This window comes from Hippichthys cyanospilos, chromosome 16, assembly GCF_059441005.1.
Source record: "Hippichthys cyanospilos isolate Australia breed blue-spotted pipefish chromosome 16, RoL_Hcya_1.0, whole genome shotgun sequence".
Classification (NCBI taxonomy): domain Eukaryota; kingdom Metazoa; phylum Chordata; class Actinopteri; order Syngnathiformes; family Syngnathidae; genus Hippichthys; species Hippichthys cyanospilos.
In genome coordinates, this window is record NC_142384.1 from 9,917,838 (window position 1) to 9,941,945 (window position 24,108).

Sequence of the window (24,108 nt, forward strand, 5' to 3'; positions counted from 1 at the left end):
AGACAATCATTACATAAGCCCTCCTGTACTTGTACATGCAGAAGGTGGGTCAGGCCCACCATCTGTTCCCCCCTTTGACTCTTGACCTTTCTCAGTCTATATGATTAGTCATGTGCACATGGAGCTAAATCTCTCATCTGAATGCTAAAATGATTTTACAGTGCAACACAGACAAGGTACTCATAGTCACATTATGTCAAAAAAATATGTTGGAGTTGCTTAAAAGCAGCGACGTGGCTAGAGTTATTTTCAGTGGGGTGGTGAGGGTTGCACAAAACCAAAGTAAAAGGAAAAAAAAGTGATATACTGTATACTATCGCAATTTTCACCGTTATTTTTTTATACATGATCTTATACTCTGCTTATCTCATGCACTGATTTGCTAGCTAACGGTCAATCAGATTGCTCAATTGTCCAGCTGCGTTTTGCGTGCTACGATCAGTGGATAATCATTCATTTGATTCATCTAAAAAGCACACTGACACTAATATCGTTTAAATCTTCGCAATCCTATTTTTGATTTTAACTTACTGTGTGTTACTTTTTGGTTCTGCGTGTGCGTTTTAGATGTGCGCTTGAAGACACGTATTGTTCCATACAAAGTGCTGTAAGTGGACTAATGTTTAGCCTTATGATATAACAAAGACATCACGTAACAATTAGAGCTGCACCATTTGATTGACAAATAATCTCTCATCACATTAATCAATAACCATTTTTAATGATAGATTAATAATTTTGAGGCCCAATTTAAATGAAATGTTTAGAAATACTCTGAAATAATATCTCAACAGTAAATGTTTTCATATTTTTGTCGTCCTCCATGTCAGCAGGCATATTATATTTGTGTTGAATGAAAATGAAACATCTGCAGAACATATGCAGCGACATTTGTGTTTTTCCTTTTTTTTCTAGCGATGGGGCTTGCCTAATATTTGGGCCACCTCTGCTCTTGCATAAAATATCAATACTCAGTGGGCTATAGCTGCTGGTCATATTTGAAGCCATTTTAATGTCAGAAAAATTTCCGTTTTGCATTGGATACGATTCAAAATGAAAACAAGCAAAATCCTCATGCACTCTCATTGTCAATTTTTATGGCATTCTCCTCCCACATGATTAAGTATTGACCTTACTGTTACTGTTTTAGAATATATATATATTTTTTTTAAGAAAGAAAGAAAGAAAGAAAGAAAGAAAGAAAGAAAGAAAGAAAGAAAGAAAGAAAGAAAGAAAAAACTATTTTTGGCTCAACTCTGTAGCTACAACAAAACACCACTAGAGGCCGCCATTGCCTTTCCTTTCTTTCCCGGTGGCCTTTTGGAAATACTCTTGGAGTTCTGGACTTAGTTTATTCTTTCATCTAATTAAACGAGCATCTTCAAAACATGCCTGGCGGTCATGTGCACTGAAGCGCCCGCTTATTTTGCACACAAACACAAATGGAGCTTGTTTCTCACCAGATAGCGCTTTGGTCTGCCCCCATTCTAGCCGTGTACGTTTTCCATAGGGGTTGCGCTCTAACACACACACATACACACGCACGACAATGGAGAGCCAGTCTAAGTACAACCAAGGGCAACTACACCGGGTCACAGCTCGTGCCCAGATGTTTCCATGTGATAGTTATGCTGATCTGTTATCATGGCCGAGCGTGACATGTCACAAAGATGGATGGACGAACCTTCAGCTGTCTAACGTGTGTGTGGGATCAGCTCAAAACACAGGCAGATAACGCTGACAGAGGCCTGTTGGGAAACTTAGGAATTCAGCAGGGTTCTCGTCGGGACGAGTGTTTATGTTGGCCGGCTCCCATGAGAACCTGCTGTCACGGCTTCCCACCGGTAGCCGTAAACGGAGTTGTGACAGCAGCCGGGCCTTCATGTGTCCGTGCACCGCCTGAACCTCCTTTGACCTTTCACGTTCTGGAAGTGACAATCCTTCGGTATTTTGTTGATATTCAAAGCTGATATGGTATCGTATCCCAACCAGGGAGGTAGTCCAATTCAGGCTTTCTTTGAGCTTTCTTTTACAAAACTGCACTTCTTTAGATAGCATGATTTACTTTTTAGACCTATATTGCAGGTTCACGTCGCCATTTTTCTTCTTTTAAGCGAGACCAATCAAAAACCTACAATTTTTATTTATATAAAACAAAAACTCAACGTGTCCTATGTGGATTTTCATTTATGACTATCTATTCCAGGTTTATTTCGCTATTTTTCTTGATATATTTTCCTCCTGAGTCGGACCTACGGTATAGATAGAAACAAAGAGAGATAGAAACAAATAACACCTTAATTATAAACCATGGAAACTGTATACAGTTTTACCCTCGTAATTAAACTAGACAACTGTTTCCTCCATTAATATTGATATACAATTGCTTTTGGATTTGATTAAAAGAGCAGGACGTTAATGTGAACAATTATACAAAAGGACAAAACATAACCCATTTCCTGTTTATGCTCTTGTTTTGAAATATATTCACACTACTTCCGGTAGATTACTTAGCAGACTGACGCTAACCTTACAGAAGCAACAGTAATTGAGTGGGGCATTCACATCACACTTTATTGCCATTACGAGTCAAGTAACCCACTGATAGATTGATTGATTTAATATATATAATCACAGTAGATACATGATTTCAAAACAAAAGTAGAAAGAAAGAAAAAAGAATTATCACTCACTGTGGTTTGCCTTAGTATGAGCCTAGTACGTTTGATCGATTCACATGTAGTGTATTGTAACCGCCCAGCGAGAATTCTCCAGGATGTCCAAATTACTCACTCCGGGCCTGAACATGGCCTTTTTGTGTCCGTGAGGTTGCTAATCGTTGACACCTTTTTATCACTTCATCACCCATTCATTTTGCTTATGAACACTTTTCTATCCAAGTTCCATGCACACACACCTGCATAAATTTGAAAACCCATCAACAGCTGTGGCCTGACAGATACGCACGGCGACAAGATACTTTTGTCCCCATTGTGCGCCACTTGTAACACACCACGCATGTGTACACAAAAGCAAATCCTCGACCACACAGACACACGTATGCACAAGCCGCCGCGGTTATTTAGTCTGCCTTCTAGTTTGTTTGCCAACCGTCTTTGCTCTTTGGTGGCTCCGCCTTGGGCCTAAAGTGCTGACTGGGGCAAATGACCGACAACATGACAGTTGCACCTGCAAGGAGTGTGCAGCAAAAAAAGCCCAAAGGAGAAAAGAGTTGGACGCAAACCATTTTTACATTGATGTCACGCTCCAAACTGCGGTCCAAACCAAACAAAAGCTCACTTTCGGATTATGAATCTTCATTGCCGCACAGGAAATGTGTGTTAAAACCGCCGTTGGGTGTTTAAGGGTGTGTTTAAGTGTGTATCGGTGGTTGTGCGTAGGGGGGAGTGGGTAACAAAATACAGCCCTTCTCCTTGCAGGGTGCACTGTCCGCATCCGCAAATGTGTTGCTTTTGGAGGTCACGGCACCTAGCAACAGCCTGGACCTAGTCCTGGGGGAGAAACATGAGACAACACACACACATAGATTACAGTCAGCCAGAAAGAAGTTTTAAATGCTATTTCACTTAGTTGCGAACTATTTTGCTTAGGTGCTCGGTATCCAGTATAATTTGTGTTTTTGAATGGATATCCAAAGCAACATATAAACAAATCTGCACAAAAGTTTTTGCGGCCCTTTTTTCTGTGCTTCTCCATGGTGACCACCGTCAAAGTTGACTGGAACTTTTGATCTTTTTATTTATTGATTGATTTTTGCGCCGATACAGAGCTCCTTGTCTCCACTATGCTCTCTTGCGAACGTGCGGTACTAATCCGGCCCAGGTTCAAATTTTGGCATCGTGTCATCAGTTCTTCATTCTGCCCCGCTTTCGCTTGAGTCAGCAGGCTAAAAATAGCCCAAATGGCTGGCTGGCTCTCTGCCCGGCTCAGACTAACCGCCAATAAGATTTCTTCGGCCTCGCTGCAATCATTAGCGCCACACGCGTCGGCTGTTTATAATTGCTGTTGTTGAGCGTCAAAGGGGCTCTGGGTGTTGCTGTGCCATTTGGTTGGATGGTTAGTAGGATTGCCATGTTGGATATGGAGGAATGATATGTGACAACAAATTAAAAGATTTGGGTTTTTTTTATCCCTCATGCCATATTTTGTCCAATCCCTTGATCGAAGGCATCACATCCAAAAGCATTTGACAAATGGAAGCAGAAATTTCACCCAGATGGTGACAACAGTTGGATAAAATCATGCAAAAATGATGTGGAATACAATGACACAAAAATGGTCAAAATATTGCACAGGGATTAAGGAAGCTATGACATTTTAAAGACTTGTTAAAGTCGCAAAAATGACCGTTTGCTTTTAACTCAAAAAACAATTTAGGGCTTTTAAAGCACCCAGCAGCAGCTACTTTCTCTCGCAAGCATATAAACGTGTGTGTACAGATTCTCTCAAATACTAGCATGGTTCGACCCAACTTGTCATGATCCACCTCTCGTTACCTGTCAAGTTAATGATTTATTCGATGATCCGAAAAGAGTACACTTTAAGTTGAATATTTTTCTGTGGGCAAATATTTATTTATAATTATTTCTTTTTGAGAACAGGTCTGACACTTTATGTTGATTATTTTTTGGGGGACAAATATTTTTTAATAATTACGTTTATGAACAGATCTCTACTGTAACTATATATTTATATATATATATATATATATATATATATATATATATATATATATATATATATATAGATATATAGATATATAGATATATAGATATATATATTTAGCTTCTGTTATCCTGCGTCTTTCTCAGTACAGCAAAGTAGGAAGTAACACTGGTTAACAGGTTAATGAAAAATGGCATCGTCATGTTCTTGTTTTTCTCGATAGTAAGAAAACTTTTGCTAGCCTAGCTGACTGTTTTACTTCTTTTTTATATGTAGTGTATTTCAATGGCACTTATATTGTATTTTTTTTTTTTTTGCCGAGTTTGTCACAATGGAAGCCCAAACTGGTAATGTCAAGCTAGCTAGGACATGGCTGAATCTAAAACCAGTTAGCTAAGAACTTCTTCTAGTTTGAAATAGGCTGCATGCGGGCTAGTTGCTGGAAGTAAGTAGAAGTTAGGTTTATGTGAAATAAGAAGTATCTGTCGTTCTGCTCTGGCATTTTATCTGCTGCTTTTCAACCCCCCTCCGCCTCTTCCCTATCTTCGTCTCCCTGATTCCAGTACAACGGCCATAAGCTTTTCCTACTTGATGACAGTTACAGATAACGTCAAAATGTGCTATTATGTCTTCTTTCGTTTTCAAGCGTGCCGCGCGCCGCCACAGAATGTCACATTTTACAATTCCAGAAACGGGTGAATTGTGGAGCCAGCCTTTTGTAGAGAGTCATTATATAACGACGGCGGGCGGCTGTGACGGCGCCTCGAATAACACACTTGGCCCACTGGAGAGCTCGCGGCGGGGACGTGGATGTGAGTCACGACTTGGAAGCTGGCAGGTCAACTTTTTGATGACCTTCAACACGCCTTGATAGAAATTTAACGACTTGTGGTCTCACATCCTCACTCGGTATTCTCGCTAAGTGGAGCCTTGAAATGTTCCAGGACGTTTCCCGGCAACTCAAGAGTCACACTGGAAATACAATGTGGAGACAAAGGTATTGGGACAGGCAGACATTGGGTTGAAAATGGAGGAAACCATTAGGGGTTTAAGCTCAGATAAGAACAAGGAAGACTTTGCGCCAGATTTTTGCGGTCACAGAGGTTAGACCTTATCTTCATATCAAACGTATCCTATTACAACTGTAGGAACCTTGCTTTTGTATCTGTGAGTATAAAAGGCCAGCCACTAATATAACTTTTTTCACACGAGGAAATTTTTAAAAGACCCTTAATAGGGTTTAGGTCAGGGGATGACCCTCATAATGAAACATCTACTGCCGCTGCTCTATGATGACTCTTAAATTGACACCCAAAACAACAGTTCCTTTTGTAGTGGCTGTCAAACTATTTTTAATTATGTACCCCCTGTGATTTTTTTTTCAGCCAAATTACACTAAATCCGTGCAGAGCATTTCTTTACTTAAAAAAGACTTACTGTAAAACAGACAGTCCTGTGCCATCCTTGTCTAATTAAATATTATTATTATTATACTATGTATTATTATTATCATATTTTATTGCCTATGTTTTCAGCAACCCCAGGAAATGCATTTTGTTTAACATCATTTGTTTATTTCCTTGCCAGAAAAGTGTGCCACTAATAAAGGTACACATCCGTGTAAAACTTAACAAATTAAAGGCATGCAATATTTTGCAAAGGGGTCACTATTACACATATGCTAATAAGGGGCATCTTCCAATTCATTTGCTCTTAATTTGAAAACAAACATATACTGTTCCTTTCACGGCAATAAACAGCATTAAATTGCTTCAGACCACATGGACAATTGGCATTCCAGACTTACTTTTGAATGAAAAAAGACTTCATACAGTGCTGTCATCCATGTCTGTGTTATTAAACTTTTGAACTACAGTACTGTATATTTCTAGTGGTATCTCCAGGGGTATTTTTTTAGCACCTTCAAAAAAAAAATCATGTAACATCATCTGACAAAAAATTATGCCACTAATGACTATACACATCCGTGTAAACTTAGTCAATTAGAGGCGAGTCACATATTTGCAATAAGTTGCTTTATCATTCAATTCATTTGCTCTTAATTTGAAAATAAACTGTACTGGTCCTGTCACAGCTTTAAAAAGCATCAAGACACTTTTTATTATATAATAGTCTATTCATACTCTCAATAGGGTTGGCAGTAGGCAATGATATGCATGCTTTTCTCCTTTTATATCCAAATCTTCTGCAGAAACACATTTTCCTGCTCTATGATCACTCCTTGGCCTAAGTTGACACTCAAAGACAAGTCTCCTCTGAACTTAAGAGCAACCCCATTGCCCATCCTTAGAATTCCTAAAACCTGAGAACTAGGCACTTGACAGAAGAAGCCAGATTGTGGAATGCTCAGGGTTACTGTAATCATGATATATGCCAGAAGGTTTGCAAGTTGAAGCTGAGAATGCTTGTTGGACATCTGCCCGATGCCCACTCAAGAACAGATGTGCCCATCCGAAACTTGCAATTCCACTGTCTCCCATCTAAGAAAAAAATAATCTCAAAAGTGGAGAGCTTCTTTGAGTGCGTGCAGTGAGAGGCAGATGGTTCTCATTTCTTTGTCGTTGATATAATTATCTCCCTTCATCATCGTCATTCCACCCTAATTTTGCACCTCCGCAGACCGACTGTCACACGCGATCCGCACGCACAGCTGGATGATGCACAGTTTGGGGAGGGGGGGGGTCAAGTGGCTCCGGCGGCAGGCCTATCCTGTTACCAGCACCCAAGGGGACTCGGAACAGCAGCCCTCTTGTTCGTCGAGACACAGCCAGCAGCTCTTGGCTCCGCCTCTTACTGGACCCGGACGGACCGTTCTGGTCGTAGCGCACCAGGATGAGCGCTAAGTTCAATGCTGGACTGTGCGGAGAGGATATCCCGTCTGAGTCATGTGCGTGTTGGGGGGGGGGGGGGGGGGGGGGGGGTCACAGGGGCTCGGTTCCTTTCCTAAATCCCGAGTGAGGAGGTTGTCAGATAACCTTGGAGAAAAAGTTCACAAGAGAGTGAATAATTCCTTTATGTGGCAGGCTCTGGGAAGCTCATATCACAAATGAAACCTCAAAAGCACAAACTCCCAAAGATGCAGCCAAAGAAAGCCCAACAGTGTACCCTCCCAGAATGTGAGCCGGCTTTACTTTGGCAGGCTGGATTTCACATCCCGTTCTGTTGACAATCAATCTGGCTCACCAACGTACGGTCCTGGCTACGACGCGAGCTTGCGGAGAAACAGGATCAAACCGGCTCGGAGACGAAAGGGAACAGTCGGAGCCAGACGGAGAGGCGCGCAACGGAGAGCGCCTCTGTCTCCAATCAGCTCTACACGTGATCTCTCGAGCCAAATGGACAAAAAATTTTGAGACATGATTGATTGAGAACAATCAGGGTTTGGAAAAGAACCATCCCTTACATTCATTTGGCTTGGCGTGATATTGATAACAAATTGGCTCAAACCAGTACTTCGGTTCACACAAAAGCTCGGGGCATTTTTTTCTGCTTATTAGTGTACACTAGTCATGGGGAAATGAGGCCTCATGAAGCACTTTTGGTTTTCTTGTACTCCTCTAGGTGCTCTTCATTTACATTAAATGTGTTAAAGTGTAACTTTAAGTGTTACTTTAACACGTTTTAAACCTGCATCTTTAAACCAAGAGCAGCATTGAGTGGTCCAAAAAAAAAACAAAAAAAAAACATCCCTCTACATGTAATCAAAAATATGCCAAGCCAATCAGAGCAACAATTGTTAATGCGCCGTATGATAGTAAAACAGGCTGGAAAATTCTGTGAGGAGGCCACCTTCAAAATAAACCTTAGTTTTCCCTGACACAAATACCTTGGTATACTTTTATTTTGACGTTGCTTCTGGCAGAGCGTCTCAGCATAACAGATTGACGAGTCTCTCTCCTACAACCGTTGCTCCGGTCACTCAAGACAAACATCACAATTTGTCTTAGATCTTCAATTCAAATCTTCGTTCAATTTCCAATTCAGGGTGCTAACAAATCCCTTAATTACGTTTGCCTGTTGCCTGTGTTTACTAGAGGTTCAGGCCCTGTTATAGTTGCGTCTAGTATAAATTAGCCACTAGCTAGCAGCGTTCGCGTGCTAGCCTGCACTCACATTGACCCAAATATTGGGTTGGTTAACTTCATCACTTCAAAATGACAGTTATAGCTTGAGGTTGATCCATTGCCAATTATGTATTTTGGCAAGGAGGCCTAGCCAAAATCAACAGATTGTGTGTCTGTTGCAAATTTTCAAATGATTAATATGCAAGTGTATCCACATCATTAGCACAAGTACTAATGTGTTACACCATCTGAAAAGGCATTTGTTAATGTAAGCTTCCTGTAACAATGAAAAGACAAATAAAACACTAGTGGATGGTCAATAACATCTTTATTGTAAAAATGAACAGTCAAAAAAAATTCTCCAGTTATTACTATCTGCTTTCACAGATAGACACAGAAACAGTTCCACTAAACTCCTACTATTACAATCTTTAAAATCATTTGTAAAAGAATCTTCCCTTAAATCCTGTGTAAGAAACATTTGCATCCTTGTGCTATCGCTGTTGTTGTGCGTAATCCTTGTACCCCCAAATTAGCATGTTGGTTCAACCATTAGCATTGCATTGTGAAAGTTTGCGAGCGATTTTTAACAATTTAGATAGGTCACTCAGTTGTAAAAATAACACGTACACACGAGGACTGAACAATAGTATATAATGAAAAAAATTATATATATATATATATATATATATATATATATATATATATATATATATATATATATATATATATATATATATAAATCTTATATAAATCTTATTTGTTGTAGAAGATTCCTCTTAAACAGTCGCGACAAGTTAGTAGGCTGGATTAAATGGGTACAAATCCCCACGGATGCTTCTATGAAATCTAATACAAAGTCTTCCCAGCTGTGTGTGTAAACTGCCCATTTTCCATTTTCACTTCCTGACCATGTGCCCCAATAGTTTTGTCCATGCACAAAGTGGTTCTCAGGGACCTCGTTTCACAGCAATTGGTTTTTGGATTTATTACTTCTGCATATGATTATTTTATGAGCAGGTTATGCCATTGCTATGCTAATACATTATATTTTGGAAAGCCTGACATTTATTGTAGCTCGAGAGGGAAAATTGCCTCCTAATGTTGCCTTTCTTGTAGCAGTATCTCCTCAGCGTCTCCAGTGGAAACTTTGCGCTCTCCGTTTCAACAAGCGGGAGAAACCGACAGGATGTAGGGGGGAGTTTGAGATTTTGAAAACATAATACCGGCCATACAAAGATTTCTCTCCCTCAGCGTTGGGGAATATGTGTGCGCACGCCTCACAGCACCTCACCGTCCTTTCACGTCGCGTTGAGGCCTCCCCCAGGAAGTACTGTACTTGAAATTCACAGAAGGTGCCCAAACAAATCGAGTGGCCCGTTCCAGACCGTATCGGGTTATATTTGAGAGGTGGACCTGGAAGACACGCGTGGGATATTGGACAGATCTTCATTTGTATCTTGGTTTGATATTTGAGCGCTTATACACTCTACCAAAACCCGCAAAAACCATGAAGGGATTTTCCCTTTTTTTTGTTTTAAACCGAGGGGAGTGAGCTCTAAAAATAAAACATATGTTCCAAGCATGTCTGTGGGAGCAGAGGAGGGCCCCCAGCGTATTGTTTTGGGATATGGGGGAGGATCTGGTCCAAGATGATTCTGCCTTGCAGAAACTGGGATGGCGTTTGAAGATGGGGGATGGGGTTTATCTCCTGTACTTTGAAGACGGCAGTTGGAGAAATATTGAATGTGACTGCTGCATGCATTAGAAAAATTGACTGTTTCTCATTGAGGATTCAATGTGGGGCATGGTTTGAAAGTATGGGTGAGGGGCTGTCACAGTGAAAAGGTGCATCTATGAGAGTGTGTATTGATTCTACTGCGACCTCGGGGGGTCTAAAGGGTTTACTGCGCCGTGCTAATGTATACTTTAATAATGTTATATGTGCGTTATATTCTCGGTTGCGCCATCGCAGGCCTTTCTTCCTGGTGAGGAAGGAGTTAAAACGAGCTGACTCTGAGCTTCTGGGGAGTTTGCACGTAGCTGAGAGGGGGGAAATGAAGGGATATTAAGGGGGGAAATAAGCACGAGCACCCAGGGGCTGTGCGTATCACGTGTCTGGATTTAGTACACCAGCCCTCCACCGCACTCTCTCGGTCGACGGCTTGTTCAGTTAAGTGGAAGGGTGCTGCTAGAAAAGAAGCGTGATGCAGGATGACTTCTTTAAAAGTTCAAAAAGTCGGAAAGCCGCTCGCGTGTCAGTCGCGCTCTTACTAGGATGTGCAAATGTCAACAAAGCAAAGCCAACTTTAAATTTACCATGCACAATCATTTCAACGAGTACACACATTTCAACGGGTACACGCTGCCGCTTTCGTTTATGGTTCAAATATTTGGTTTATTCTAACTGTGTAATGTTTAGCATGTGCTATCCACAGTAGACATGATCCATCTGCGATCGAACAGATGAATGCTTTGTTTAATTTTACTATTTATATATATATATATATATATATATATATATATATATATATATATATATATATATGCTGTCAAAACAATATTTTTTATTCTGATTAATCACAATTTAATCATTTAATTTAAAAAAGCTTTTATATTATTATTGACTGCCAAGTCTGAAGTGCAAATTCTCTGAAGCTCTCCAAATTCCATTCTATTATGTGTTAATTATTCCTACCTTTGTTATGGGTTCATTATCAGCGTCCTTGCTAGCAGCTGCCTGGGAATAATGTGTTTGGCTTTGCAATGATAGCCTCAACTTTTTATGCTATGATGAAAAGTTAGTTGCAGTAAATGCATATTTATTTCAATGTAAATATTTAAATGCTGACCATTGTTTCATCTAATTATCCATTTTTTGAAGTGAAAATCACGGCCCAAAATTTTAAGAAAAATTGCAAGGTAAACCTTGAATGGTCAGAAATAAAAATCCAAGGTTGAATCTATCTATCTATCTATCTATCTATCTATCTATCTATCTATCTATCTATCTATCTATCTATCTATCTATCTATCTATCTATCTATCTATCTATCTGTCTGTCTGTCTGTCTGTCTGTCTGTCTGTCTGTCTGTCTGTCTGTCTGTCTGTCGAATATATTTGGAAACAATAAGAAACTTATCGAAAGAAAAAAAAAACTACAAATAAAATCCGAACGTGTGATCAATTTTTTTTTTACTCGTTTTCCAAAAACATAGAAATATGACTTAAAACAATTATGCTATTTGTCCGACAATATATAACATATAGCAGTTGAGTTAATCATATTTTTAAGATATAATAGGCACATGTGCACGGCACATTAAGCATTCCACGTCATGGTGATGTTCAGGATTGGAACAGCTTCGTCACCTCAGAACACGTGATAACACGCAGGGCGTGTCATGTAGCGATGACGCTGCGGGGAGTGTATGCTCTCGACCAATCAGTATGTAGAAGGAAGTCTGTGGGCGTGGTTTGTGGCTACCATGAGCTTGCTTCTGCCACAGCACGCGCGCGCTTCAGTGCAGCAGTTTGCGCTTGACAGTGACGCATTCCTGTGTCACTTATCAACTTATTACTAGATTCTACACGACTTTGGTGACATTCCAAGAACCTGGAAGCGTTTTATTGTTTTATTTGACCCCCGACTCCCTGGTATGGGATTAACTTTCCACTTTGTGGCTTCTGCTTCAGGACGAGTGAACTTCTTGGACAGAAAGGTGGACTTGAGTTTAGCGGGCACTTTCCAATCGGAGATCTTGCGTGTCCAGTTGTAATAAGCAGAAAATCGCATCGTTTTCCACCATCCTCGTCGTCGGGGTCTCTATGGAGAGTTTGCCCCGGCCGAGGCCGCCCCGCCACCAGCACCACTCGTGAATTCCTCGACCTGGATCCGACGAGGCGGCACACTTAACCTCATTTGAATGCCTTTGCAAGGTGTCTGCTGGTTGCTGTGCTGCCGCCAAGGCTTCAGTTTGCTTGGAAGGGACTATGGGGAGAAAGAGGAGGAAGAGTCTTTTGAGTTGCGCCACAAGGACGACTTGACTCCCAATGGACAGGTAAGGAGTCTCCACCTGCACCACCTCCAAAAACTCCTGATGCTTTTTTACTCTTATGTGTGTTTTGCATTGCACACTGATACATTTGCATTGCAGCAGACATGCTTTAAAAGCCAAATTAAGTTTTAAAGTATACATTAACAGTATTAAGTACGCTTTGGACTACGAATGTTTTTACAATTTTCCCGCATTGAGAGGAACAGATCTCCCAAGTGTTCGCGCATGTGTGTTGTGGAAATCCTCACTTTGTGATGGGTGGAACGCTCAGTGTGTGTTTGTGTTTGTGTGTGCAGCTGCCGAGGTTTGCAATGAGCTTGGGAATCATTGTGCAATCAAACACACACACTGATGCAAGCGCCAGTGTGTTGAAGGGATCCTTGTGTGTTTGGCCTCAAATAAGACTGCAGCCTTGTCCCCTCTGTAATGTTCGTCATGTGATCAGGCACAGAGAGATCAGTATTGTGCGTGCCCCCTTTCCTTTGTGAAGGGGCATTGTTGATGCCCCGTGTTTAGGTGGCCTTTTATCTGTATGTGACCCTTTACTGTACAATATACACTATGGATAGGAAAACTCACTTTAACTGCTGTGGGAACTTATGAGGTATCAAGCGTGGCAAATTAGATGGAAGAGAAATAGGCCAAGCAAAGGGACTGCTCTGGGAACGATTGATTTGATTATTTTTGTCGTTGAAAATGTGTTTTGTGCACATACCCTTTGCAAAATAACTGCCTTAGTATCAAGCAAAAATTTGGAAACAATGTCAAAGTTGTGCATTTTCAAGTGTCAGTAACTTGAATCCCTGCTCTTAAGGCAACACTTGAGAACTTTCACTTTTTGTTGTTTATGGCAGCGTTAGATGGACAAAAGCGGTCGTGTTTTGTCTGAAGGATGACTACATTTCCCATGAGGGCCAGTGCGCAGGAAATCTCGATCTCCTTCTTACCTGGATTCGAACTGAATTACATTTTTTGTTTCCAGTGGCTATGCGAAGGATAAATTGTGAAGAAATCAATCTAATCCAAACAATGGCATACTTTTGAGTTTGTTATGTTGATGCTGTGCCAGTGTAGAACTCCGAGCTATCAAGCTGTTGCTGTTTATGGCTATCTTGCAAATTTTTGATAGCCAACATTAGCATTATCTGTTATAATTTGCTCTCAAATGGGACATTTATCATAAGCACTATTGTAACGTAAAGGTGGAAAAAAAGTGCACGGAATCAGATCGGATTTGCCGCCATTAAAGAGTTTCAATGTTAGTCCTGGGCTACACCTTCAAATTGTTCAGGAAATTCAAGATATTAACTCTCGAAAATGCAGAGCTTTGAAGTTCCAGGTCATGAAGTATCAGCCACATGTAAAACTTTAAAGAATCTAAATTCTAAAACCTAATCTACTGATTGTTTTGTTTTGTTCTTAGTTTAGCAAATAATTCTATCAATCACGTGGCTACAACTAAGGAAATTTTCAAGTCATGGAAAAAATTTTGAATTTGAAGGCTTACAAACTTTTGACTTGAACTATGTATCTGAATAAGTTAAGCAAATGGCGAATCTTGGCCTGCAGTGTTAGACTGCAATCATTGTCAAATCAAATGGTCGTATTCAGAAGAGCTAATGAGTTCTACAGACATGCCAAGACACATTGAAGCAGTTCTGTGTGTGTTTTTTTTTCCACCTCCCCCGAATGTGTAGGTAAGTGTAAAGAATTGCAGGTGTAAGTAATACCACATGGAGCCATAACCTATTGTGCGTATCTGCTTATCTGTCCACATTTGACCCCTCAGTGCACTCGTAAAAGACCAGTGTGGGATCATAGCAATTAGCATGAAAACGTTGACAACAGATAAGCGCTACGGTCTTATTGCTTCAACCGAAGCAGCGGGCGGCAGATAAGGGTGACATCTGTTGCTCGTGGGCGATCATAAGAGATGCTGCCGTGTCTTCTTTTTTGGCAAACGTCTTCGGTCTCTGTTTAATAACGCGCCATCTGCTTGGCCAGCCACCCAACACACATCTGCCGCCAATTCTGTATTTAAGAAAGAGGTCCTAATCGAGGTGCCTGGTGGCTGGTTAAAAAAAATCGGATACTTTATAGTGTCCCATTCAGGGGCGGTCATTTTGTCGTTTGCCGTCGACTGAAATTGACATCACAGTTGCCGATGTTCATTGTGAACCTTGAGCAACCGAGATGTCTTTTTCCCTCGACAGGAAGTGGCAAAATGGCCGCCAATTGACATGGATAAAAACAGGTCGATTTTCTCGCTTAATTCATGTTCCACAAACGCAATATTTATCAGAATTAAGGCTGAAACTAATGGTTATTCATCTGCAAATTATTTTGTCAATAACTGAGTAAATTGGATCTTTAAAAACGTTTCAACAGCCATTTAGGCGCCTAAATGGCCGATGTTTGCAGCGCCAAGAACACAAGAATTCTTTCAAGGGGGACGAGAGAAATCGGATAACATTTATTTACTTGAAGCCGAAGTTCTGAGATTCCGGTCAGTTTCGGATTAAAAAAAAAGTATCCAAACAATTCATCGATTCAGTTTAATTGGATAATCGATTAATTGTTGATTAGTTTTTGCACCTCTAATCAGGATATTTCGTTTAAAGAACGTAATTGTAAAAGAAAATTTTGGACTTGACTGGTGTGTTCGACTTACTACTTACTTACTACTTACACTAGGCTAATGTCTTTTTTATCGTCTCTTTTTCCTTTCGATTCCTTCCTCCCGTGGCTTTATTAGATTAGCGCTCACTTGCGGGAATTCTTTTATTGACTTTGATATCATTGCGGGATAATGATCGCTGTGCAAGGTTTGTTCCTCCAAAAAAAATTGGCAGCATCGGGGCATAGGTTTGCCAAAGACATTTATGATGTCCTTGATATCAGTTTGTACTTCTGGTTGATCATTGACGACTTTCTTGCTGCGAAGGAATCAATGCACTTCCTCTAATCCACTTTCCTGTTGGTCTGACTCACTCTGCTCTGGATCCTGTATCAGAGTCAATAGTTCACACCGGGTTCTCAATTAAGACCACAGCTGAAACACTCCCAGCCAATTTCATCAGCTGACCTAGTCTTGGAGCGGCACAATTCGTTACGCTCCCCGCCAACCCCTCCCCTCAAAATACACACATCTTAGTTGATAGTGTTTGCCTTTCCTTGGTGTCAACAGAGGTGGGTGTTGTGGACTAGGGGGGAGGGGAGGGCTGCTTGCCTGGAGCGAGTCCCAGGCACAGTCCCTCGGGGCTGCGTTCCTCCGCCTGTACCGAGGGCTTCATTTCCTGCGCAGCTTGACGACACATTTTCATGCAGAAGGTCAGACCTCCCTGGATGTGTGTATATCGGGGTTTTCGGTGCTTAAACAGAGTTTTGGTGGAGTCTCTGCTCAAACTGCCCGAAAAAGTGAGGGCACTGCCATCTTTGCGAAGGGATTGCAAGATGTAGAGTACTTTACAAGCGTGAATATAACGATTCTGCTTGTGCATGTTTGCAGTCCTCTCCAACAGCTGCCCAAATAGTCACGCTGAGCTCAACACCCCCAGTGACAGGACAAGAAGCTTCGTTTTTCACCACCAATTGCAAAGTACGGCCGGTTTTACCACTTTCTTATGACCGTAACTCAAAGACCACTTAATATCATTTCAAAACCGCATGGAGTGGCGTGACATCGCCCGATAAATCATTACTTCGGAGAACTGAAATTTGGATAATGGACCCGATGATTCATGGAAGACTGCAAATATTTTGGTAGTTTACAGGTCACATAATACAGTAATTGGCCTTGGTGGAGGTTGGTGCCCTACTGCAGTGGTTCTCAAAGTTCTTCAGCGATGTACACCCTGTGAAATACTTGTCCAGTCAATTCTTCTTTTAGTGCCATTTGTGACTGTTCAACTTTGAACTTTCATTCGCAGTGGTATTTTTAGGTGTGTTGTATTTAGCAGCTCCAGAAGAAACATCTGGTTTAGAGTCATTCCGTGTCAAGTCATCTCCCACTGACACCACTTAAGTTCGCCCGATTTCGCTTCTGTTAGTACGTTATGACGTCAAATGAAAAAGTTGGACGTTTGAGCCTCCTACCGCAAACGGTTTTATGGTCCTTCAAACCAAATTTAGAGGCCGTCCTCTTTTTGTGTAAAGGTAGATACAGATTTGTAAATTGCTTTATTTATCTATCTGCACTCAAAACTATCACAGGCGTACTGTTTTCAGAGATATAAGTGGATTTGTGAATGAAGCCTTTTTTTTTTTACATTTTGGGGAGTTCAGTTTTTTTAAAAATGTCATCTGTTGTTGGAATTTCAATAGATTGAACATCATATCTGGGAGATTTAGAGAGGTTAAAGGCATTCTGGCCTTTGATGGCGGTATAGCAGTTTTCCAAATATGGCTACCAGACCAAATGACCATTTTCGGCCTCCTACTTAAGGCTGTTTTTGGCCGTTTGGGCACGAAGCATTAATAGTCAGAATTCGTTAACATCTTGAGCCAATAAAAACGCCAACTCCTTCACTACAAACAAAGCCTGTGCATATGGTACTATTTTTGGATATTTTCAGAAAAATCCTAAGACCGGAAAGTAGGTTAACTTGTTTTATCTGTCTATTCATGTTTCTGCCAGTAAAAAAAAGACCCACATTGATTGCAGATTAAAATAATGAAGATATAAAAAAACACTTTATTAAATGCATATTAACAATTACAAATATAATATTATTATCATTTAAAAAGAAAACTATTCAATTCTTCTCATGGCATTAAAAAGCATCAAATTATATTTGCTGATATCTGCAAAAACCCTGTTAAAATCTCATGTATTCACTGAACTGTCTTTATGTACCGCCGAGGGTACTTGTACCTCCAATTTTATAATCCCGGCTCTCCTGAATTCTCATGCTGCCCGGATAACTTTTGCTCACTCACAATGTCCCATGTGACGCCACAATATGAGTCAGTTTCAGTTCCTAAAGTAAAACAAAAACTATCTAACTGTAAGTAGATGTTCCTACATTTTCATGCACCAAAATTATACAGGTATACTCGCAAAGTCTAAAAATCCAGTAAGGCATGTTTAATATCCATTCCATTCATTATTTTAAAAAAAAAGCTGTATATTTTCAAATTGACAGTGCAGAAAATGTTGCTTAGTCTTATTTTGATTCAAGACTGTGCTAATCAGGAGGCTTTCATCGAATATGAAAGGAAACAGAGAATGTTTCCTGTCAAGAAGCTGAACTATCTTAGAAACTAATTGATTATCAAAAATATTTATCGACTAATTTGGTAATGAATTAGATATTAACTAATTGATCGATTGCCTCACGTCTTAAATTCAGCTGAGGGCATCACCTTAAAATAAGTTGTTATAACACCAAGATTTAGGCTTTCTTTCCAGAGCAGTCCTTTTCAAATAATGGGGCGGGCCTCCCTGGGGGTGGGGGTGGGGTGCATGCGGCTGACCCCAAGGAACAGGTTTAAAAGTTAACATTTAGGCTTAAAAGTTCACATTTGTTAAAGGTGTATTTATATTTCTTGTTATTGTGATCGTTAATCATGAAAAGGATAGAATTTTAGGTATACTTAGTCATTTTTTTAATAGATAAAGAGCTGCTTTTACAGTCACAGTGGCACATTTCTTTTTCCAAGGGGGGTCTAAAAGAGTTAGATTTTTTTTTTTTAAGTTTACTGTCCATAGCCCCATCGCTGAATTTTGGTATACACCAGTGGTATCATTTTAGGGCCTAGGGGCAATTGTTTCTTCAGGGTCTAAAGCGAACATGTGCCATTAAAAATGGTTGGAAGTGAGCCCATTTCAGTATTTCCGCTGCTGCCCCCTGTCGTCGGCGCTGGTCGTCTCGCTCTGCTTTTAAATTTGGTTTCCGTTGCCTCCCCGCCTCACCACCTCCAGGCCACACATCTGTTCTTTGGACCGACGCTGGCTGAGCCCAAGCATTTCCTCATGGTTACTCAGCCTCCCAGGAGAGCTGGAAAGAGAGAGCGGGAGAGTAGACTGGGAGGGGGGCGGGGGGCGGGGGGGGTCAGAGTGGAAGCCAGCCACGGGACGAAACGCATCACGGCATCTTTCCCTCTCTCCTTCCGTGCCCTGCTCCATTCTGGAGTGATTCATCCCCGACCCGTCCAAGGGGGAGCTTTTGCCAAGGCTCTACCATCGCACGCTATCCTTGTTCCTCATCCCACAGCCCATTTACTCCACTGACGACACCAAGCATTGTCACGTTCTGTTTGGAATTACGCACAATTTCGAACCCCTTTAACCTAAGCTTTTGGTTTATTGATGCACGCATCGGTTTATATTACGGAATTAGGGTTTTTAACATCGATGTCGTGACTAGCACCGGTTTCTTGTTTTCACGCTGATGATTTTCTTTACGGCGGCTGTCAACTTGGCTCCGTCTTTTTTTTTTATGGCTAACATGCGTAAGGGAATTACAGTACACTACACAATTTTACCATTCGCAGCAAGACGCCCCTCTGACGCGGTTCAGTTGTTTTTGGCCGTCTCCTTGGACGTTTACAGTACCTCTCCCCGAGTTAAACATTAATCCAATCTCCTCCTTCAGGCTCCCCTTTGCTCCCAGAGCCCGCCTGATTCATAAATATATCACAACTCCATACAGGCCTATAAATTGACAGTTCTTGTTTAGTCTTGGTTATTTTTGAGCCACCCGCAAAGAAGCAGCCGAGTGTTTTTGCAGGGCAAAGGGCTATACTTAGACTAGTTTGCCCAGTAGTAAAGTGTGGCGTGTGTGAGAGCGCGTGCGTATGAGAGGGCCCGTTGCTGACCTGGATAGTGTTTCAGGTAAACCCAGCGAGCTCGGGTTAGGCCAAGCTGCCCGCGTGAGCCGGCCAAAGGTCGAGGTTTAGGCCGCGGTTTGCTCCTACCAAGTCAGGCCGCAAGGACAAAGAAAAGCGGTGCCCTGCCCACTGGGGAACGGCTCCCAATTGTGAAGGAGCCAGCAGTGATGTCTTCTGGGGTTTTCCGAGGTCATCTTGGGAATGCGGAGGCCTGAACGTTGTGGAAAGAAATATCTGTTTACTTGTACCAGACTAGTCCTAAGATTAAACTTTTGTCGCGAAAAACGGATGACAGGAAAAGGAGTAGGTCGGTATTTAGCATTTTGGTGATTTTTTTTTTTGTTGTAAATCTAATAGCTGATAATAAATCCGTTTTTTCCCCCAAATTAACTTTATAAGAGTTTCTGCTGTCCCTGAGAACACTCTTGTGAAATTTCAACATTTCTGTTGTCTTCAAATTTGAGAGTGACTTGATTCACCTAGAAAACTATAGAAAGCTTTTTAAGTTAGCATTTGACTTTTCAAGATGTGCTAATGATGCTAGCTGCCCTCTGAGCTTTTTGCTAGAATTTTACAACAAAGATGTATGTTGTCTAAAAATCCCAAAGACGTGTGTGTACTTTTTTTTTTCAGAGAATAAACATTCAATTCCATATACTTATTTCCGTTTTCTTTCTCAAATATTATGCTAGTTTCTGAAAATAGCAGGCATTCATTGAATTAATTTTTTGGCCAACATTTTCCCATTTACTGAATATTGGACTTAAATATCAGTTATCATTTGATTCTGCCCAACGCTAGCATTATGCTTCAAGACATTTAAACAAATTCAGAGTTTGTGTTTTGTTTCTTTTGAAGCCAGTAGTTCCCTTTTCATTCAAATTAAAATTGGCTCCAAATATTGCGCAACCTCCACACGCCTGCAAAAAAAGGTCTCTCTAGTTTCCGACTTACCTCGAGTATACTTTGTAAATCTGAGCTTGTTGGTTAATGATGTGAGAAACCTGTTCAGAGCGATGAGCGACGGTTGGGGTTTTGCTAGTTTGGATATGTGGGACTGTCACACAAACGATGCCTCTGTTGGCTTGGCACCCCCGCTTCCCACATTAATGAGATGCTTTGCTTTTGCTAGTACTGTGGCTAATCAAGATTGGGATCACACAGCTATTGGTAGACTATTCTTTCTGCTGGTCCTGAGTCCATTTGACTATTGGATTGAATGCTCACTTCAATGATGGCTAATAGCTACAATTATAGCGCTTCCTGTTGTCCAGCATAAGCTCATTTCAGTGGTTCCGAAATCCGAGTTTGAGTACCCCTGGGGCTATGTGAAAGCATTTAAGCCTCGTGCGGTATTTTGTCCAATCCTTTGATCTTTACATCAAAGGGATAGCATTGAAAAAAGGTACCAGCAATATTTGTCCCCCAAAAAATAATCAACATAAAGTGTCAGACCTGTTCTCCAAAAGAAATAATTATAAATAAACATTTGCCCACAGAAAAATATTCAACTTAAAGGGTCCTCTTTTGGGATCATAGAATAAATCATTAACTTGACAGGTAACGAGAGGTGGAACATGACAAGTTGGGTCGAACCATTCTAGTATTTGAGAGAATTTGGGTTTTTACAATAAATTGAATACCCGACTGAATATAAAATGTCTTTTATGAACTTATATTTTCCTGAAACAATTAATTCAATAATTATTCGTAAAGGATTTTTGCATGTTTGTTTGATTTAAAATCACAAGTAACCCCAGAAGTTTCTTCAAATAAGGATAAAGGATAAAGTGAAATGTTAAGTTTCTGCTGGTATCAGTACATTTAATTTAATCCTGTTTAAATCAGGAACAGTAAATTTTTCTTTTCAAATTACGAGGAAATTAATTGGAACCTGAACCAACTTGTTGATAAATTCTGTTGTGACTGTCATTAATGATGCAATTTTCTAGCAGACAAGTAAGAAATAAAACAGATGATGTTGCACAATCTTATGGAGTTACCGATTAAAATACGCGTGGCAACACCAGTCCGTGAATGCTTTGCGCTGGTTATGGGGAACTTGGCTGGAAAAACATTTCAAAGGAGATACCTCATAAAAACAATGTTGAGAACCACTTCTGTTGGTTGCTAATTTGATTTGCGTACGGCATAGCCGCCAGCTACTGCTTCACCGGGTTTGCTTTGAAATCCTGCCTGCTATAATTGACCCCAGTCTGCAGTAATATTGATCTTCCCTTCCCTTTCTCCTCTGTTGACAGAGTCCGTCCGAGGTGATTCACGTTTCTCAGCCGACAAGTACAGCAAATGGGACAAACGGGTAAGTTGCGGAAAAGTGGAAGTAGTCAATCATATGTGTTCACTTCCCTCAACGGCACACGTTATCTCATGAGACCTCGTACTTAAGCACGCGCTCACATGTGTGTGTGTGTGTACAAACGGTAATTGCACTTTAGCGCGTGGACTGGTATCGGTTCTCCTTTCTCACCCCCTGCGTTTAGTTTGATTGTAAAGGCTCTGTCTGGTCAACTTCAACGATTGGCCATTGCGATTGCACACGTGTGACATGTTTAGCGTAAAACTTTTAAACACATGCCAGTTGCAAGAGCTCGCTCCGTTTCCCGAATATAATACAACGGGACGTCATGTTTCAGCTGGTGGAGCGAGCCAGCCAAGAAAGCAGTCGGAACGTTGCTGGTTTCATTCACACTTAGGTTCTGTTTAGTGTCCTTCCTGATACTGCCTGTATCTGTCATTAGCATTACCTTGATAGGTAGGAATAGCGAGTGCTAGCTTGCGATGAGGGTTGGGCTTGGTTCAGGTCACTTCACTTCTATGTTTTTTTTTTTTTTTTCCAATTCCAGGACTTTAAGAAGATAATAACCAAACTTTACAATCACTTTTATTAGAAGGGATTGTCCCAATGGTACAGTAGTGGAAAACTGTTTGTGTAAGAATTGTGACTTTATGCTTTTTTATGTTGTTTTTAGTATCTCCACTGTGTCACATGACACAGTTAGTGTTTTGTTTGCTGTTTAAAATGTCAAACGTTTTTAAATGTAGGGAAGTTTTCTAAAAAGTATCTAATCTATCTTGCTGACCTTGAATTCTCAAGTTAGATTCTTTGTCTGTATGCGTGTACCCTGCTTAAAGGGGAAGTCAACCCATAAGTTTTCATTACAATAGCAGGACAAAAGCTAACAATAATAAAATTTCAAAAATGTAACATGGTGTCCTCGTTGATACACCCTATTTCTTAAAAATAAGGGTTAATGAGTTTTTTTTAATCTATTAAAGTGAGTGGAGGTAACTACTTAATATTTATTAGCTTATATACGTCTGATCTTTTTAGACACCAACACAATATTTTTAAAGTTGACATACCCACCTTGGTCAGCGTTTTTTCTGATTAATATTGCCTTCAGGAAATACAAATCAAGCAACAAATTCCAGTTGTTTTTCCTCATCTCGGGGCAGCCATTTTGTCACTGGCCGTTGCCTTAAAATGACATCGCAGTTGCTAGGAAGTCTGGTAACACGATCGATCAACCGCGATGCCATTTTCAGTCGGTAACAAAAGGCAAAATGGCTGCCGACTGAGATGGGTTAAAAACCAAGTCAATTCAGCTTTCTGATTAATGTTCCATAAATGCAGTATTAATCAGAATGCTCTGTTTGGACTAATGAGGCTGCATAGGCCATATTATTGAAAATAACATTTTTCAATCGATTGAGTTTTAACCCATTCATTGCCGACCTAGTCAAAATGGATTGGTGGCGTCCATAAATCTCCATTGCTTTGAGTAACATACATAAACTGCAGTGCATACATTCTCTTATACATTGCAATGTTTATCATGGAAATAAGTTCATCTACTGACTTCCAGGCCAGTAAAAGTGGATCTTTGATTTATGTACTTGTCAATAGTAGTGATAGTTTTTGAAGATGGTTGTTCATGAATATTATCTGTGCTGCAGCTAACCAATGTCTGAATAAAGGCAAACAGTTAAGAAAAGGCTCATGAGTGCAAAGTTGGTGAGTCATCGGTGGAGGGTGGGTATCCTCATCCAGACTATTAGTGCCGGGCTGTGATCTCAGACGGTGATGTGAGCAACTTCTATCTCTGGCATCTTGCCCTTATCGTACACCGACAGCCCCCCCCCCCCCCCCCCCCCCCCCTCCATTTTCAAACACCCACGCTTCCCTCAATGACAATCTCTACTGTACATCTGAAAATTCAAAAGGCGATGAGTCACAAAGCTCAACTTGTGGGGACTATCGAGCGCATCAAATGAAAAGGAGGAGGGCAATTTTAGGCGCAGCTTCATACTGGAATGGGAGAGCACTAACTGTCCAACTGGACTGGTTTATGCGAATCTGCGTGTGTGTTCTTGTATGGCTGTACTTGTGGGGACCGATTTGTGTTTTCTAATGTCATAGTGAGGAC

General features: G+C 40.8%; 1 protein-coding gene across 1 annotated transcript in view; it reads left to right on the forward strand.

The window, feature by feature from the left end:
- Positions 1-12,273: 12,273 nt before the first annotated feature.
- Positions 12,274-24,108, forward strand: part of plekhh3 (pleckstrin homology, MyTH4 and FERM domain containing H3) — a 43,502-nt gene continuing 31,667 nt past the window's right edge. Inside the window, exons 1-2 of the mRNA XM_088438143.1 lie at positions 12,274-12,832; positions 21,922-21,980. Coding sequence (XP_088294269.1) covers positions 12,698-12,832; positions 21,922-21,980 — 194 coding nt within the window. The 5' untranslated portion in view covers positions 12,274-12,697. The remainder of the gene's footprint in view (positions 12,833-21,921; positions 21,981-24,108) is intronic.